General features: G+C 56.4%; 2 protein-coding genes across 12 annotated transcripts; one reads left to right on the top strand and one right to left on the bottom strand.

The window, feature by feature from the left end:
* Nucleotides 1-63: 63 nt before the first annotated feature.
* ZNF646 (zinc finger protein 646) lies at nucleotides 64-9147 on the bottom strand. 5 transcript variants are annotated; one of them, XM_047712702.1, is made up of 3 exons: nucleotides 8147-8692; nucleotides 1662-7066; nucleotides 64-381 (listed from the first exon to the last, which is right to left on the bottom strand). In XM_047712702.1, exons 2-3 carry the CDS (start codon nucleotides 6982-6984, stop codon nucleotides 260-262), a joined length of 5445 nt encoding a protein of 1814 aa, XP_047568658.1. In that variant the 5' UTR covers nucleotides 6985-7066; nucleotides 8147-8692; the 3' UTR covers nucleotides 64-259. The 5 variants fall into 5 exon arrangements, with proteins under 5 accessions (XP_047568658.1, XP_047568660.1, XP_047568661.1 ...); XM_047712704.1 differs by having other exon boundaries at nucleotides 8249-8692; XM_047712705.1 differs by lacking the exon at nucleotides 8147-8692 and adding an exon at nucleotides 7871-8124.
* Nucleotides 9148-9153: 6 nt separating this feature from the next.
* Nucleotides 9154-17726, top strand: ZNF668 (zinc finger protein 668). Of its 7 annotated transcripts, none has more exons than XM_047712712.1 (4): nucleotides 9215-9283; nucleotides 14911-15015; nucleotides 15126-15812; nucleotides 16304-17726. In XM_047712712.1, exons 3-4 carry the CDS (start codon nucleotides 15148-15150, stop codon nucleotides 17514-17516), a joined length of 1878 nt encoding a protein of 625 aa, XP_047568668.1. In that variant the 5' UTR covers nucleotides 9215-9283; nucleotides 14911-15015; nucleotides 15126-15147; the 3' UTR covers nucleotides 17517-17726. The 7 variants fall into 7 exon arrangements, with proteins under 7 accessions (XP_047568664.1, XP_047568669.1, XP_047568668.1 ...); XM_047712711.1 differs by lacking the exon at nucleotides 14911-15015 and adding an exon at nucleotides 11345-11395 and having other exon boundaries at nucleotides 9222-9283; XM_047712708.1 differs by lacking the exon at nucleotides 14911-15015 and having other exon boundaries at nucleotides 9154-9283.
* The last annotated feature ends 579 nt before the right edge of the window (nucleotides 17727-18305 follow it).

The following is an 18305-nucleotide window of genomic DNA, read 5'->3' as shown; positions in this document are numbered from 1 at the left end:
GGTTTCTTGCAGGGCTCGTCATAGGGAAGAGCATAGTGACCAAGGCTGGAAAAAGGAGGGTCTTCAAGGACAGGGACGTGAGGAAAACCTTACCCCCTCCTTGGGCAAGAAGCCAGATCCGGGTCCTCTGCACCGTGGGAGAGGAGAATGAGAGTTGGGGATGCCTAACTACTCCTGAGCAAAACATGGAGATCAAGCCTTTCCCTGCAACCCGCCCCCTCCACCCCGCCCGTATTCTGATCTTTGGAGACTTGGGAGTTTAGAGGGAGAAGCTGAGGTCTGCAGGCCACTGGGATGAAGGATCCAGAAGTGAGGTCGTGGGGGTGGGAGGAGGGGGCAATGACAAGTCCCCTCTCCCTGCCGCTGGTGCCTTTGGGGATCCTGGGGAGAAAGAGAGGAGGTCACTGAGGGCAGCAAACTGCACACAGCTTGCACCCTGTTCCCAAGCCCTGTAGGCCATCCTGCCGCCACCGCCCCCACTGCCCCCACCCCCGCCCCCACCGTGGCCCCAGAAGCCTACATGAGAAACTCCCAATTATTTTTCCAGGCCTGATTAACTGGCTTCTCGCTCATTCCCTTGAGGTCACAAGAAATCTTTTATCCTGAAAGCCATCTCGTCAGCTCTCTCAGGGGACTCTCACCCACCACGCCCTCCCTCCTTGACAATCTCTGGTCAAGGACCTGCCATCTTAGGGACACCCACCCTCGGTGGCCACTAAATGGAATGGGTCCTGGGAGAAGGCCTAGAGATCTCGAGGGGAAGCTGAAGGCTTGAGCCCAGGGCTCAGAAACAGGCTGCCCCACTCCCCCGCAGGCTCATCCTCCAGCTGGGCTGGGTGGGGTGACTTTCCATGGAGATTCCCCTGATAGAGGATGGGAGACAGGGGCTAATGACTGTTGTTACTACAGCTGGGCCTGGCTTCAAAGAAACAATTATCTGTGACTCAGTCCTCCAGTTAAAGGTGTGTTGGCAGGAACGGGGGTATGCAGGTAGAAAGAGTGGTTTGGTTGGCTCCTAAAAAGGAGATGCACAGCAGAGAGAAGAAAGGGTTCGATGAGGGGAAGATGAGACATGGGGCAGTATCACTAGCAAAGGACCAAAGGTCTAGATTCCAAGAAAAGAGGAGGGGGACAAGATGCAGGGAAGAGGGACAGGGAGCTGGGGGCCAATCAGTGGCCTGGTTTCCCTGGCCAAGTCAGCACAAAAGCCACAGAGCAGTCGAGTCTGGGGGTGGCTCCCACGCCCTTCCTCACTCTCCTGCTCCCTGCCTCAAGGAAAGAGCACTGCCTAGACCATTTTTTCCTCTGGAAATCATTCCTTTTCTGCTAGATCAGGGAAGTAGCCAGATGTAATAGGTGCCTCCCTTCCCCAAATAAAAAGCCCCTTCCTCTTTGGCTCAGCAGCTGCCCATGCCCCTACCCCACCCCACCATCACACACACCATGCTGTTGACCTCACCCAGGGTTTCAATCTCAGCCCTCACAAGGCAGCATCTTCAAACTATTTTTCCTCCATATGGAAGCTCCCCCACACCTACTTCACACCTCCTGGAAGCCGTATGACCCTCTCCTCTCATTCCGTGCCCCCCCCCACCCCGACTCTGTGCCCACCTCCTCTGGAACCTTTCTATCCTCTGCCCAAGCCATTCATGCCCCCGTACCAGAGCTGGCCACCGTCCATTCCTCCTGGTGCTGCTGCTGGTGCTGCTGGAAGCTGATTCGGCGGCGGAAGTGGCGGGGACAATGAGGGCAGGAGAAGGGCCCCTCCCGAGGCGCATGGACCCGCCCGTGACCCTCCAGCCGGGCAGCTGTCCGGAAGGCCTTGCCACAGATGCTGCAGCGGTGGCGCTTGGGGTCTGTGTGGGTCCTGCCGTGGTTCTTAAGGGACAGCAGGTTGGGTAGAAGTTTGGGGCAGAGGGAGCAGGGGTAAAGTCCAGTGGTGTGGGCCTTTTGGTGGTTCAGCAGGCTCCCAGCGTGGCGGTAGGACCGCCCACACTGGGCACAGCGGAAGGGCCGTTCCTCCTCTTCAGCCACAGTGGACTTTACTCCTTTTCCCCCATTAGCTCTCCCAGCATCCTCTCCTGGGACCCTGGGGGTTTCTGATGGGGACTTCTGGATTTCCCCTTGGCCAGGGGTATCTACCTCATCCTCCACAGTCCCACCTTCAGGACCTGTGGCCTCCTGTATCTGGGGTAGCATCTGACTGAGGCCACTGGCATGTGTGTGCAGGTGACTGGCTAGTTCGTGATGGGACTGAAAGGCCTTGTCACAGTCAGAGCAGGCAAAGGTCTGGGCAGCTATGTGGTTGTGGCTGTGGCTCTTAGTGGCCACAGGATTCGCGAACTCCTCAGGGCAGGGCAGGCAATGATGGCAGTCCGTCTCAGGGGTGCTGTGGCGGTTCAAAGGGCCTTCTGACGACAGGCAGTACATCTCGCCACAACGGGTGCAGGAAAAGGGGTGACTCTCTGGCTGGACCTGAAGTCGGCTGTCTCCACTGTCCCAGCTATCCACAGGACTCAGACTGGGTCCATTGGGCTGGGTGTTGCCATGACAACAAGGACTCTTGGGGATACTTTCCTCCGACTGATCTGCTGGCTTGGCCAGTACATGACCCTGAGGAACCCAACCTCCACCATGATTCACTGGTCCCCCCTCTCCTTGCCTCCCTTCTGCCTTCCCCACGTCCCGGAATCCCGGCTCCGCTGCCATGATGGGACTCAGACTCTGCTCCCCCAGCCTCTTGGCTCCACCCTCCAGCTGGAGAACTGATTCAGGACCACCCGCTCTGTCCTCTGGTCCCTGGTCACTGGCCAGGTTCCCCTCATGGCCCTCTGTGTCTCCCGGACTACTTGTGGTCTCCTCTTCGTGATCCCGCAGGTGCTGCTCCAGAGATCCCCGGCCAGGGAAGCCCCGTCCACACAGGGCACATCGCACCGCTGCCCGCCGGGACAACCCCGCTCGCCGCCGCCGGCTCTCTGAGTGTAGCCGCTGGTGGTCCTTCAGGGCCATGCTGTTGGAGTAGGTCTTGGGGCACGTGGGGCACCTGTACTGACCCGTCTCGTGGCTGCGCCGGTGGTTCAGGAGGCTGCCTGCGTGGCGGTAGGTGCGCCCGCACTGCCCGCACCTGAAGGGCCGATCCTCCCGCGGCAGCTTCCGGGCGCCCCCACTCCCAGCCCGCTCAGCATGGACCCGCTGGTGGCTGGCCAGCTGCTTCCGCAGGCGGAAGGCTTTCCCGCACTCGCCGCAGCGGAAACGCCGGGGGTCGGCGTGGATGCGCCGGTGGTTCTTCAGGGACATGAGGTTCGAGAAGCCTTTGGAGCAGGCGTGGCAGCCAAAGTGGCCGGTCTGGTGGCTCTGGCGGTGATTGATAAGGCTGCCGGCGTGCTTGTACGACCGGCCACACACCTCGCAGCTGAAGGGCCGCTCGGTGCTGGCCTCAGTCTGGCAGCTCTTCTCCGCCGTCTCCAGCCTCAGCTCCTCCTCCCCTTTCCTCGCGGCCTCCTCCCACTCCTCCTCTTTCACACTTGCCGCCTCCTCCAAGGGCTCCACTTTCAGGTCTTCCTGGAACCTTCCCCCGTCTGCCTGACCCAGCCCTTCTTCGGCCACGTCCTGAGCCTCGCCGCTGCCCCCTGCCTCCGGGATGGGTCCCACGTGGGGCTCAGAGCCCTTGCAGCGCGGGTGGTTCCGCAGGTGATTCCGGTAGGCGGCCAGGTTCGGGTAGCAGCGGGAGCAGACAGGACAGGTGAAGTCACCAGTTTGGTGGATCTTGCGGTGGTTCACCAGGCTGCCCCCGTGGCGATAGGTCTTGCCGCACTGGTTGCAGCGGAAGGGGCGGGGCTGGGCCTCTGGCGCGCTCTCCTCACCGGGCCTGCAAAGGCTGTCCACAACCATGGCACCGGCTCCCTCTCCAGACTTTGTGTCCTCGCCCTCCCCAGACAGAGAGGTCACTGTGCCCTCAAAGACACGGTCACCACCTGCAGCCCTTCCCATGGCATCACTGGGCTCTCCTAAGTGGCTGGGAGCTTCGTCTGTGGTGTTCCCAGAACTCTGACTTTGGTGGTGACGCTCCAGGCTCCCTAGGTCATCATAGGTGTGACCACAGCAGCCACAGATGTGCCCATAACCGGCTCCGTCCAGTGCCTCCACCTCCCGCTGCAGCTGATTCAACAGCTCTGCTTCTGAGAGTTGCAGCGGAGGGCTCTGGGTAGAGGCTGCCCCTGCGGCTCCTTCCTCTTCTCCCTCCTCTTCTGAGCCCTCCGTCAGGCCAGAGGAGTCATGAGCCTGGCGCCGGTGAAGCCTGTAGCCAGCCCGGCCCGGGAAGATCATGCCACAGAGGCAGCAGAGGAAAGGCTGTGCAGGGGCTGCCTCCCCCGGCCCATGGTTCTGGAAGTGGCTGCGCAGGGCAGGAAGAGAGTCAAACTCCTTTGGGCAGAGGGAGCACTGATAGATGCCTGGCAGATGGCAGGGCCGGTGGCTCAGCAGGCCAGTGGCATGAGGGAAAGAATGCCCACAGTCAGAACACGTGTGGGAGACCTCAGCCTGCCAGCCAGGTCCAGCTTCGGGAGACTGGGGAGGGGAGCTGGGCTGGCCAGTGGCTGGTTTCGGGTCTCCATCCAGCCTGGTGAGACCATCACAGAAGCGAGTCCCACCACTTTCCTCATCGCCTGGGATATCCAAGTTGTCTAGGAAACAGGCCTCCTTCCTTTCCAGCCCTTCCTCAGTATGCCTGCTCTCTTTAGCACCCTGGATATGGGCCTCAGCTTGCTCAAGCCCACATCCAGTCCTTTCAGTTTCGGCCTGCAAACAGTCCCCATCACGTTCCAAGTTGCCTTCAGTTCCATTAGGGCCTCCGCCAGAAGGGTCTTGCAGGCAGTCTGGGCCCTCATTTTCCACCAACTCTTGGGCCCAGTTCCCACCCAACGGGAGTCTGGCCTCTCCGCCGCTGCCAGCACTGCTAGCCCGCCTCCGGTGCTGCCTGCTCCACCGCCCGCTGTGACGTCGCAAATGGTTCTTCATGGCAGCCATGGTGTGGAAGTGCTTGGCGCAGGCCCCACAGCTGAAGTCCCCCGTCTGGTGGGTCTGCCTGTGGTTGATAAGGCTGCCCGAGTGGCGATAGCTCTTTCCACAATCTTTGCAGGCAAATGCCCGAGGAGGGGACACCCTGGTCTCTGTCCTGCTGTCTTCCCCTTCCCCGTGGATCTGGCTGTGACATTCAAGGCTCTCAAGGTCTTCAAAGAGCATCCCACACGTGCTACAGATCTGGGGTGCTGTCTTATTTGTTGCTGGTGGGACATCAGCTGCCTCCTCTTCATGTTTGCACCCATGCCCCTGATCTGTATGCGGGGCTGCCTCTGCTTCCACTTGGTCACAAGGGAGCTCTACCTTGAGGAGGCTGGGGGGCCCCTCAGCCCCTGGGCCTGCACTGCGGCGAGCAGCTTTGCAATGTACCCGCACGTGGTTACGCAGGGCCATAAGGTTGGGGTACTTGCGGGGACAGAGTGAGCACTGGTACTCTCCTGTCCGATGGCTATGGCGGTGGTTCACCAGGCTCCCCCGGTGGCGGTAAGCCCGACCACACTCATCACACTTATAGGGCCGGTGGTCCAGGGTGGTGGTGGGGACCTCTTCCTCTTTGTGGCTGGTATCAGCCATGGGCAGGGGAGTTGCTGGCACTGATGGCTGCCCATCCTCCCCAGCTCCTTGCCGGGGCCTGTGATGAGCCCGCACGTGGTTTTTGAGGGCAGCTGCATTGAACAGCTGTTTGGAACAGATGGAGCAGGGGTAGACTCCTGTCTGGTGGCTCTTACGATGGTTGATGAGGCTCCCAGCATGGCGGTAAGTACGGCCACAGTCCCCACAGCGGAAAGGCCGGTACTCCTCTAGGCCACCGTCCTCCAGCTCCCCAGAGGTGCTGAGCTCCCCGGAGCAGTTCAGCATCTGTGTAGTCGGGAGCTGGTCCTGGCTGCTCTCATCTGTGTGCCCGTTGGTGGTGGGCATCCCTTTCTCTTCCCATAGCTGCTCCTGCCTTTCACCCTCATGGGTCTGTTGGTGGTCCAGCAGCTCTCGGGGGAGCCGGAAGGCACGGGGACAGTGGGGACACTGGTAAGGCTGATATTGGGCATGGAGTCGGGAGTGGTTCTTCAGAGCCATGAGGTTAGAGAACTCCTTGAAGCAGACAGCACAAGGGTAGATGCCAAGGGTGTGGCTCTGGCGGTGGTTGGTGAGGCTCCCAGCATGCTTGTAAGTCTTGCCACATTGACTACACTTGTACCGCCGTTCCTCCTCAGCAGGAGGTGACTGAGTGGGCTCCTGGCCCCCTGTGAAGTTCACTACTGATTCAGCTAAATACTGTTCCAAATTACTAAGGAGACTGCTCGCTGGGGTGGGGAGCGGGGTGGCTCTGGCAGAATTAGTAGTGGGCCCCCAGCTCTCTGCACCCCCCTCAGAATCTGGCTGGCTTTGCCAGCCTTCTCTTTGTCTGGTGGGTAGATCTTTCCAAGTGCTCAGAGCTGCCCTGGGGTCAGGCCCAGACTCACAGCCAGATGTCTCTTCAGCCTGTTTTTTCTGGCTCATCCAGCTTTCCCCAGGGCTGAGCCTCTGGTCCCTAGAGTCACGGGATGCTGGTTCCCCCTGCAGGTGTGGAATGACTTCCTTGGATCGGGGAGGCCTGCGCCTACGGCGGCCCTCAGGAGCATGAGTCCTCATATGGCTCTTGAGGGCCACGGGATTGGTAAAGTCCTTGCCACAGGTGGTACAGGGGTAGAGGCCAGTCTCGTGGGTCCGACGGTGGTTGACCAAGCTCCCTGGGTGACGGTAGCCCCGCCCACACTGCTGACAGCGGTAGGGCCGAGGGATGCTGTCTGCCTCCTCACTGTCCTGCTTGGAAGATGGATGGAGCAGCTCTCGGTGCCGGGACAGTTCCGGGAGACTAGGAAAGTGGCGCTGACAGTCAGAGCAGCTGAGTGAGGTGGGCGTGTCCTCCATGAGGCAGTGTGGCAAAAATCTGGAGGTTCAGGAAGACCAGGCAGGCGGCAGCAGCATCCTCCTCTAGTGGCAGGGCAACGGCCTAGGGAGAGGGGGCAGTGGTCAGAAGGCAGGCCTGAGTTAACATTGCCTCATGGCTCTATAAGCAACAAGCTCATCAGAGCTCACAGAAATGTTCCCCAAGCAATAATGCCCAGGGACCTGCTTTCTGTTAGATCTGAAAGCACCCATCTTTTAAGGCCTCCCTGCACACAAGCTCCCCAAATATGGAAGCTCCCCTAGGCCTAACTCATCCCTAGAGATATAGGTAAGAAAACTAAAGCCTAGAGGGATGCAACCTATCTCTGATCACAGACCCACCTACCTCTATTCATCAGACCAAATCCAAAAAATCTACTGTCCCTAACCTTCACTGCTGTATAATCCCAAAACAACCAACCAACCTATCTCCTATGACCTCTGAAAAGGAAATCTGTACCTTTTCTAGGACCTTCAGTGTGAGAAGTCCAATCCTCTCTCCTTGACCCCTCAGCTAAACAGAGTGGCCTACAGGCACTGAAAAGCAGCCTTTTACTCCAGTTGACAGCTGAGGACCTGAGAGGTAGGGTCAGAATCCTCTTCAGAGAAAGCACTGGCTTGTTCCCCCAGCTCCCCTATTCCTTTCAGGGTCACAAGGTCTCCTTTCTAAAAGACTCTCTTGGCCACTTCCTTCACCTACTTCCACTGAGCCCAAATTATCATGTATCTTGGAAATTCCAACCCATTTCTGGTTGTTTCCCACTCCCTACATTTTTGTTACACCTCATCACTACACCCTTCTCATTTTTTCTCCTATCTCCTCTTGAAATATTTACGATGACATCAACGCATGCTAAGTGGGCATTACCACGTGCGAGGCACTGTGCTAAGTAAAGAATATTCGTTGTGTCACTGAATCGAGACACACTGCAGCGCTGTTATCCCAGTTTACACAGGAGCAAACCCAATGACTGGGGCAATCTTCTTTCCAAAGCCCTTACTCTGTCCACAGCAGACCTTTATGCCTCCTCCAACACCTTGGCCTTCACTGGCTCTGATTCCTCACTCCCATGGGACCCCTATACACACAACTCGTATCTCGGGATCTAAACCCCCTCACAGAACCTGCTCCCCGACTTCTCACCTCACAAAGCCCCTTCGCTCGAGCCCCCTCTTCTGATCAACCACCAATCGGGTCTTCTCGCCTCACTCATCTCCTCGGCCAATTTCCTCTCGGGCCCCCTACCTCGCTCGCGTGGCCCCTTTTTCGTTCCCGCCGCGGGTGAGTCCGTTGGGGACCGCGAACGGGAGCGCGCCTGCGCACTGGGACCCTCACCCTAACTGCAGCCGCGAGCCCCAAGGGGTGGCTGTGGGGGGGCTCTCGCGCTCCCACACACGCACACTTCGCCAGGGCTCCTGAAGGCGGGAAAGGAGGGAAAGAAGGAAAGGAGAAAAGGGAGAGGGAAAGAGGCCGCAGCTGGCCGGAGCCAGAGTCTACCCCCAGCTCCGCGGACACTTCCTATTGTTACTAGGAAACAGGAAGTGTCCTAGCCGCAAAAGGTTCCCCTCGAAACCTCTGTCTCGAGAACACTTCCTGCGCCGCCTCCAAGACAGCAGTTCTACACAGACACACTTCCGGGGTTGAGGGAGAGGTTGCTGAAACACGACTCTGACCCCGCCCAGGAGGGTCAAATCGGTACGTAGTTTTGCACCAGCATTAGCCACACTTCCGGCAAGAGCTGCGAAAATTGTTCCGGTGCATATTGGACGAAAGCAAAAGAGGAAAAAAAAAGCGTTCTGCTGCTCTGGCCTCGATACTTCAGCGACACTTTTCGTGGGGTTCCCTGAGAAACTTCCCAAGGCAAATGGAGGGAATCTCGTTCACTCCGTGATACTGAGAGAAATTTGGTAGAATAGAAGCGGATTTGGGTACTACAAATCTTGCCATGACCCTTCTCTCCTCCCGCCTTCCAGTTCTTGGTGATCTGTCCCCAAGCTAGCAGTAGCCCGGTATATACCGTAAACCTGTCTGGCGTCCCCTGTCATTAGCACCCAAAGAGAACCCTTGCAAGATGTTTCTCCGCCACCTTCGCCTGCAGTGCTGGGATAAACTTTGCCTCCTTCCCGGGCGGGAAAAGCTCCCGCCCACTTCCGCTTGCCGGCCCCGCCTCCCCCTCCCCCCCGCTGGGTCCTAGCGCCTGCCCCTCCCTGGCAGTGTCCCGGACTCCATCGGCGAGAGCAGCTGCTGCTGTCGCCACGGACCCAACCCAAGTTCGCGGAGGTAGGAAATGCCGGCGGGAAGCCGCGGGGACCCCCGGGCCGCCCCAGCGCGGACGCAGTCCGAGAGGCCTCAGTTTCCCGCGGGTGCAGAGGGCGGATGGGGTTGGCCTGGCGCGAGCAGCGCGGGCGGGGCAGGAGGAGTGCAGCCCCGGGAGGGCGCCGGCGGGCTCCGGCCCAGCGGGTCCTAGAACCCGCCGGTTGTCCCCACGGGCCCGCTGCTGCGGACTCCTGGGCTCGGCCGGCGCGGCTGCCCGCCTCGTACGGTGCGGGCCTTGGGGGTCCTAGAGCCCGCCATGTTGCGGGCTTTTGTCCCAGGCGCGCGGCCCGCCTAACAAGGTCCCCGGCGCCTGCGGCACCCCTCCCCGGCCGAGGTCCTGGTCGCCCCTCCCGCGGTCCTAGAGAACGCCATCTTGCAGGCCTTTGTCCGGCGTCCGGCCCTTTGCCCATTCATTTGTTCATTCTCTCGTTCTTCGTTCACTCCTTCTTGACTCATTCTCTGAGGCCACGTTTTCCCCAGCCTTCGGAGACGAGTCAGCCCCGCAGGGCAGGGGTTGTCTGGTGGGGGCGCCGACGTGTAGATAGTTGGTGGGAGCGGGAGGCACAAGGTTTCTGCACCTTTAGGCCCCTTCTCAGCGCTTCTAGGCCCGAAAGCCCTTCAAACTCCCACGTACCTCAGAGACCCCATTTTACTGTTTAGAAAACTGAGGCCCAGAGCGCCGTGGCGCCCCTACCTCTACTGCCTATTCAGTATTCTTGAGGGCACCGAGGAAGGGGGTATTTGAAGGATGCAAGAGTTTTTCCCATGGGAGAAGGCAAGCAAGGGCTCCGGAGGCAGAGAGAACTGCAAGCGGAGATGCATTTAGGTGAGAAAGTTGGAGAATTGAGGCTGGGGATTAGTTTGCTCTTAGGAGGGGGACACTGCCACTGGAGCTGAGGCTGAAAAAGTAGGTTAGGATTAGGTTGTGAACTGACTAGCTTGGAGGCTTAGGAGATGATTAGCCCTCACTTCTGCACGGTTTATAGTTCCCCATTCACCATCTCATCAGGTCTCATGGCCTGTTGAGGCCTTACTGATGTCTGCTTATTTACACATGGGGAGACCAAGGTGCAGAAGGGATAAAAACTGATTCCTTTTTTAACCTCATCCCTGCTGGCAGGGTCCTAGCCTAAGCTGTCTGGGAATTAAATCAATGCCTCTCTAGCATTTACAGCCTGTTCAGGGAGCAGCCCTGCATCTCCCTCCTAAACCAGTAGTGAAGCAAAGACAAGCCTCCCTCACCAGAACAGTGAACGCACTGTGGGATACTGGGTGGTATTTGGACGTTGTGAACTTGAAAAGGCAGAGAAATTCAGTTAATAAATAGTTGTTGACAGATAGTCTCACAAACCCCCAGTATAGGGGAGGCAATAGACCTGGGTTTGAATTCTGTCTCAGAGGTTGATTCATTCACTTTGTTTTGGGGCATCAGCCACAGTTCTAGGTGTACAGGATACAAAAAATAATAATAATAATTGATAAATAAAGGTTCCTGGCTCTTTGCCAGCCTAGACTCTGGTGCTGGAGACAGAGGATGAATAATCCAGCCATAAAATGTGCAAGTGCAACATAAAATGTATAAGCAACAATCAGCACAGAAAGCAGAAGTTTTTTGTTTTCTGGATTTTTAAAAAGATTTTATTTATTTATTTGAGAGAGAGAGACAGAGCACAAGCAAGGGAGGGGCAGAGAGAAACGAAGCAGGCTCCCCACTGAGGAGAGAGCCCAATGCAGGGCTCAGTCCCAGGAACCTGGGATCATGACCTGAGCCGAAGGCAGGTGCTCAACAAACTGAGCCACCCAGGCAACCCAGAAAGCAGAAGTTTGAGAGCCAGACCACTTGGCTTTGAATATTAGCTGTGGCCACGAGTTCATATCTGTTTCCCTCAGTATCCTTGTCTGTAAAATGGGGAAATAATACTGTTTAACTTAGTCTGTTCAGGCTAAGCATAACAACAACAACAACAACAACAAAAACCCACACAGACTGAAGGGGCTTAAACAACAGAAATTTATTTCTTACAGTTCTGGAGGCTGGGAAGTCCAAGATCAAGATGCTGGCCAATTCACTTCCTGGTGAGGACCCTTTTCCTGGCCTGTAGGTGTCCTCCCTCTGGTTATAGCCTCAACAGGGCCTTCTCCATGCATGTGCTCATTCATAAATGTCATAAGACATTTCTAAGCAGTCGTGAGGCTTAGCCTGAGTAGTATCCACAAAATGCATAGAATGATACCTGGCCAGTGGTAAGCTTGCAAGGAATGTTATCCAGATGACACTATATGGGAAACTGAAGAGGAGGGAATAGTGATTAGCAAGAATAGAAAACGGCATTAAGGAAGGTGGTAGTCAGGGAAAGCCTTCTTTGAGGAGGTGACAGGGGACTGAGGCCCAAATGAAATAAAAGCGTTAGCTACACAGTGATCCTTGGGGAACAGTGGTTCTGGCAGAGGGAGCTACTAGTACAAAGACCTTGAGGTGGAAAGGAATTTAGCTCTCTTTGGAAAAGAAAGGGAGTGGGCAGGTGCCTTCTGAGCCTTCTGAGACCGCAAAGAGGAGTAGGAGGTGAAGTAGCCTCCACATGGAAAAGATGCAGGTCTTTGTCCTGGGAGCAGTGGAAAGTCTCCTGATTCGGCTCATAAACCTGAAGTAAATACAGACTGGTAGAGAAAGAACCCAGCCCAGGGGCCTGAAAACTTGGATTGGAGTCTGGGCCTCTTGACAAGCTAGGTGTCCTTGTACAAGTGCTTACGGGGGCCTGCATCTCCATCTCTGAAAGAGAGGCCTGGTAACAATGCCCCTCTCCTAGAAGCTTTGTGAAGACCTAAGGATGTGTCTTTGGTTCTTAAGTGTTAAGTGTCGGCTGATGTGACCCCAAGAGCGTGTGTCCAAGTCCCATACTTCCTGGATGATGACTGTCACGCAGGGGTTTCACGGACCTGACCTGGAGAAATATCAGTCTAGGGAGTGTTGGGTGGAAGGTCCTTGGCAAATAATGAAGTGAGGAGCTAATGGTGGGATTTTAGGGTTTTTTGGTTTGTTTGTTTTGTTTTTAGATTTTATTTATTCATTTGAGAGACAGAGTGTTTGAGAGACAGAGAGAGAGCATGAGTGGTCAGAGGGGCAGTGGGAAAGGGAGAAGCAGGCTGCCCACTGAGCAGGGAGTCCAAAGCAGGGCTAGATCCCAGGACCCCAAGGTAATGACCTGAGCTGAAGGCAGATGCTTAACCAACTGAGCTACCCAGGCACCCCTAATGGTGGGATTTTAGCCTCCATGTTCCCCTGCTCTTCGTGGTGGGCTCCTAGTGCAACCAACCTGATGCTTCCCTACCTTTTCCCCCAAGGAAGTGCTTTAGGAGGAGAGGTGTACACCTCCAGCTATCTGACTTCTGATTCACAGATAGGAACACTGAAGCCCAGAGCTTGGAACCCAGGCAGGGGTCAAACCCTCGGAGAGGGAAACAGACACATAAAGGGTGCTGGTTTTGGTCTCAAGGCGTTCCCCAGGGATGAGAGAGCATGAAGATGTGGCTTGAACTCTGGGTTCTGATCAGCGTAGGGAGGGCCCAGACAACTGATGCAAGAGCCCAGTAACTCAAGGCAAATTAAACACCTCGATTCAAGCCCCAGCTGTGAGTCTATCTTTGTGACCATGGGCTAGTCACTAAACCTCTTGGAACCTCAGTTCATTTTTTTGTGAAATGAGGACAAGCATCTCTAGCTCAGGAAGCTATGAGAGAATGAACTAAGGTAACATGCTCAACGAAGTGTCTGGCTCTAAGAAGACTCTCGATAATCGAGGGCAGTTATTCATAGAATTCAACCAACACTGGGAAGTACTATTATTATCTCCATTTTTCAGATGAGAAAATCGAGATGCCATGGCATGAAGTGAATGGCACAAGGTCATAGCTAGGAAGTGAGTGAGGCAAGATTGGAAGCCAGGCAGTTTGACTTCAGAGATGGGACACTTAGCCACAATGCTACACTGATTGTCTGGGCCTCAGGTTCCTTTTCTGTAAGAAAGGAATATATATAACAGAACACTTCTCACAGTGTTGACGTGAAGTTTGAGTTAATACATGTAAAGAGCTTAGGATACTGCCTTTTATCGAGGCAAGTCCTCAGTAAACAGGAACTATCATTTTTATTTAAGGGAAACTTTATCAGTCAGACTGTTCAGAGATGGTCTAGAAAGGAGTTAGTGACTGCCTCATCCAGAGATAGGGAAGAATCCCCTGGAAATTCTCGGGAGAATTCTAGCCACGGGGAAGGTTAGGCCTCATGCCCTTTAACTCACCTTCCAGCCCCAGCACTTAGTGGGAAAATTGAGGGGGGGGGTGGGAAACAAATTAAAACAAGCTGAGATTGGAACAGAGTTGTGTGGGATTGAGGCCAAAAACCATAGGGGAGATGCAGGAAGAGCTTCCTGGGGGAAGTGGGGCTCAAAGAAAGGCTTGATGGGCTTTGTAATAGCCAGGAAGGACCTGGGAGCTTGCATGGTGTGATGGAAGTCATGAAAAGTTACTGAGCAGGGGACAAAGTATGACATGATACCTAATGAAGATTCTGGCTGCCTGTACACATAGCATTTTTTTGTGTCTAGGGGCGGGAGACTGGGGCAGGGCCACTAGGCAGAAAGGTACTGTCTCTAAAGATTTAGCCCGTGCCATTTACCCCAAGGGCTCCTGTGGGTCATAACTTGGAAGCCACACCCCTGAGGTATACAGATGAGGAAGCAGGCCTAGAAGGGAGCACTAGACTCAGGCCTCCTTCTGCCCAGACTAGCTTCTGGACACACCTGGCTCCCACCACTGCCTATAGCAGCATCCTTACCCCCCACACTGGCTGCCCCCAGCAGCTGCTGCCCAGTACTCCCTAAGTGGATCTGCCCATAATCCTCTTCTTTTCATCCCCTTGGGAGGATGAGCTGGTGTTAAGACTAATGCAGCCATTAATCCTATTTCCTATCAGCCATGATCCCCAGGAGCAGCTGGGTGGAATGAGAAAGAAGGGGCCTTAGCTAGAGCCCCAGGAGGCCAGGCTAAATCAGATATATTGATTATGACTGAGACACATCCAACTGCTAGCAGCTCAAGCTGCCCTGAGGGTAATGAGTTCCCCGTTACCAGAGCTATGGGAACAGGAGCCCAACAATGATTCCCAAGCAGAGGGCGGACCAGGATTCCTGTATGGGGTGGAGTCCCTTGCAGCTGTGCAAAGCCAGAATTCTGTGTGAAAAGTTGCTGCCTCTGACTAACCAGAAGGGAAAGACAAAATACATATGCTGGGGACCTGTCACTTCAGACAGATGGCGCCAGTCGCCCGTTAGCCCACTAGTTCTGCCTTCTTTGGGACCTACCTCTGTCTTCCCTGGGAACTTGGCAGCCTTCAGGCTGGGCCCACATCCAGGTAACCTCTGTGTCTTCAGCCCTGCATGGGACCCTGTACCCTGGCACAGGTCTTAGCTGCTGAGCTGAAGGAAGATTGGGAGATGGATGGAACATGGGCCTTCTGGGAATGCTACAGCCTTTGGAGAAGCTCAGAGGCTTGGGAAAAAAGTACAGGTGGACATTTTGATGACGCCTGAAAGGTTACCTGGTCCAACTTCTTTCATCAATGAACAGACCAGAGAGGAAACGCCAGTTCAGAGTGTAAGAGCCAGGAATGTTTGGAAGGAGAGATATGACCATCCCTGGTGAGAGAAATGCAGATAAGACAGAGTCCCCCTTTGAGGCCTTAGCAAGGAGAGGCCTTAGAGAACGCCAAAGGGACGTGGCTTGTGTCTTAACTTTGCTTCTTTCCTAGAGAAGCTCCACCCTTTGAAGCCATGGAGGTGGAGTCTGCGGAGGCCGGGGCCCCCGCCCCGGCCCCCGCCCCCGCCCCGGGCTACAAACGCTCTGGCCGCCGCTACAAGTGCCTGTCCTGTACCAAGACATTTCCAAATGCGCCTAGGGCCGCGCGTCACGCTGCCACACATGGTCCTGTAGACTGCGCAGAAGAGGTGGCGGAAGCAAAGCTGAAGCCAGAGACAGAACCCAAGGCAGAGGATGCTGGCGGGGACAAGGTGTCAGGTGCATCGGCCAAGCCTCGGCCTTATGCATGCCCGCTGTGCCCCAAGGCCTACAAAACAGCACCTGAGCTACGCAGTCATGGTCGCAGTCACACTGGCGAAAAGCCCTTCCCTTGCCCCGAGTGTGGCCGCCGCTTCATGCAGCCCGTGTGCCTGCGCGTGCATCTGGCCTCCCATGCCGGCGAGCTGCCCTTCCGCTGCGCTCACTGCCCCAAGGCCTATGGCGCGCTCTCCAAGCTCAAGATTCACCAGCGTGGTCACACGGGCGAGCGGCCCTACGCTTGCACCGACTGCGGCAAGAGCTTCGCCGACCCTTCAGTGTTCCGCAAGCACCGGCGCACGCACGCGGGCCTGCGGCCCTACGGCTGCGAGCGCTGTGGCAAGGCCTACGCCGAGCTCAAGGACCTACGCAACCACGAGCGGTGAGGGCGCGGTGCTGGGGGTGATCCCGTCGGGGAAAGAGCTGGGGAAGAGCCTACTAGTGGAGTGGAGGTGGGGCAAGGCTGCCCTGTGACCCCTGGGAACAGGGGTAGAGTCTTAAAGAGTGAGGAGAGCCAATGGGAAGGTGAGGGGGCGGGGCTGTGGGGAGAGCCGAGCACCAGGGTGTAGTGGGTACTCTAGCTTGGGTGGGGCGGGGTGGACCGAGCGTTGGGCTGGAAAGGGGGCAGGGCTGGAAGTTGTGCCACCCAGAGGATCCCTGGTGGAAGCTGGTAGGTGGGAGTGGAGCCTGGCCTTGGTGTGCAGAGCAAGGTCTTATCTGGGATCTAGACACCCAGCCGGAAGGTTTCCCACTCTCGGGTGCAGCCCTGTGGTCCCCAGGGACGTTAGGAGCCCCTACTGTACAGTGCAGACAGGCAGCAGGGGCTGGGTGACAGGTCTGCCACCTTCATGCCGGGTCCTCCCTGCTCCACAGGTCCCACACCGGTGAGCGCCCCTTTCTCTGCTCGGAGTGTGGGAAGAGCTTCTCCCGTTCATCCTCGCTCACGTGCCACCAGCGCATCCACGCGGCGCAGAAGCCCTATCGCTGTCCGGCCTGTGGCAAGGGCTTCACGCAGCTCAGCTCCTACCAGAGCCACGAGCGCACTCACTCTGGCGAGAAGCCCTTCCTGTGCCCGCGTTGTGGCCGCATGTTCTCCGACCCCTCGAGCTTCCGGCGCCACCAGCGGGCACATGAGGGCGTGAAGCCTTACCGCTGTGAGAAGTGCGGCAAAGACTTCCGGCAGCCCGCAGACCTGGCCATGCACCGGCGGGTGCACACCGGGGACCGGCCGTTCAAGTGCCTGCAGTGTGACAAGACGTTTGTGGCGTCTTGGGACCTCAAGCGCCACGCGTTGGTGCACTCGGGCCAGCGGCCCTTCCGTTGTGAGGAGTGTGGGCGAGCCTTCGCCGAGCGAGCCAGTCTCACTAAGCACAGTCGGGTGCACTCGGGTGAGCGCCCCTTCCACTGTAACGCCTGTGGGAAGTCCTTCGTGGTATCATCCAGCCTGAGGAAGCATGAGCGGACCCATCGAAGTAGCGAAGCCGCAGGGGCGCCCCCACAGCAGGAGCTGGTAGTGGGGCTGGCCCTGCCAGTCAGCGTGGCAGGCGAGGGCTCCACTGCCCCCACCGCAGGTGCAGGGCTAGGTGACCCCCCAGCAGGGCTGCTAGGGCTGCCCCCGGAATCAGGTGGTGTGATGGCCACCCAGTGGCAAGTGGTGGGCATGACGGTGGAACATGTGGAGTGCCAAGATGCTGGGGTTGGGGAGGCTCCTGGTCACTTGCGGGGAGCAGGCGAGGTGGGGGGAGAGGAGGTGGACGAGAAGCCACCGCAGTTTGCCTGCCGGGAGTGCAAGGAGACATTTTCCACGCTGACGTTGCTGCGGCGGCACGAGCGCTCACACCCGGAGCTCCGTCCCTTTCCCTGCACCCAGTGCGGCAAGAGCTTCTCTGACCGGGCAGGGCTGCGCAAACACAGCCGCACCCACAGCTCTGTGCGCCCCTACACCTGCCCCCACTGCCCCAAGGCCTTCTTGAGTGCCAGTGACCTGCGCAAGCACGAGCGCACCCACCCTGTGCCCATCGGGACCCCCACGCCCCTGGAGCCCCTTGTGGCTTTGCTAGGAATGCCTGAAGAGGGACCAGCTTGAGGCCCATGCCCCCTCCACCTCACTGCCAGGAGCCCAGACTTTACAGGGTGCCTCCTGAACCTCTCTGCCCCTGCTCTTTAGACTTCAGATTCCTGTCCCCCGGGCAGCTAGCTTTCCTTGTCAAAAAAGAGTTGGGGGACAATGGAGGCAGGCAGCAGCTGTTGAGAGACACGTGTCCTCTGAGCAACACTCATTAAAGCATTCACTTTGGCACTGGGTTGTCTTCTGTTTTGGCTGCGGGAAACGGATTGGGAGTTTGGGCATCAGATAAGGTTCAGTGGAGACCCCTGGATTGACAGATTAGAAACCAGAAGTGTCTTTGGCTGGCTTGTTTCCCAATGTATATTTTCAGAATGTCTTGACAAAGGGTTCCCTGGTCAAGGAAGTACAGGAAATACCCTGTGCCCTTCTTGGGGATTTTTGGTGATCAAAAGTGTATTAAAGTCACTGATACAACAATGAACAAATCTACTTATCTTTGTTTAGCCCACTGTTATTTCGTCATGGAAACTTTTTACTGAGTAGTTCCATCCTTTTATAGATAATCCACTGAGGTCCAAAATTAGTGTATTTCATATACTGCAATAACAAACTAGAAAACCCACTTAGGGGAGGAAGAGGTTCCATTCATAGTAACAACAAAACCCATCAACTATGAAGGAATAAGCCTCACAAGAAACATGCAAAACACATACGAAGAAAATGGTATCCCTGTTCTTTTTTTTTTTTTTAAAGATTTTATTTATTTATTTGACAGAGAGAGATCAAAGTAGGCAGAGAGGCAGGCAG

This window comes from Lutra lutra, chromosome 18 (genome assembly GCF_902655055.1).
Source record: "Lutra lutra chromosome 18, mLutLut1.2, whole genome shotgun sequence".
Lineage (NCBI taxonomy): Eukaryota > Metazoa > Chordata > Mammalia > Carnivora > Mustelidae > Lutra > Lutra lutra.
This window is presented reverse-complemented; position numbering and strand designations above follow the sequence as displayed.

Coding starts and splice junctions, on each gene's coding strand:
- ZNF646 (XM_047712703.1), bottom strand. CDS start 6,984: ATGGAGGACACGCCCACCTCACTCAGCTGCTCTGACTGTCAGCGCCAC. Junction 382..1,661: donor ATGGACGGTGGCCAGCTCTG/GTACGGGGGCAT, acceptor CTTTCTCCCCAG/GATCCCCAAAGGCACCAGCG.
- ZNF668 (XM_047712708.1), top strand. CDS start 15,148: ATGGAGGTGGAGTCTGCGGAGGCCGGGGCCCCCGCCCCGGCCCCCGCC. Junction 15,813..16,303: donor GACCTACGCAACCACGAGCG/GTGAGGGCGCGG, acceptor CCTGCTCCACAG/GTCCCACACCGGTGAGCGCC.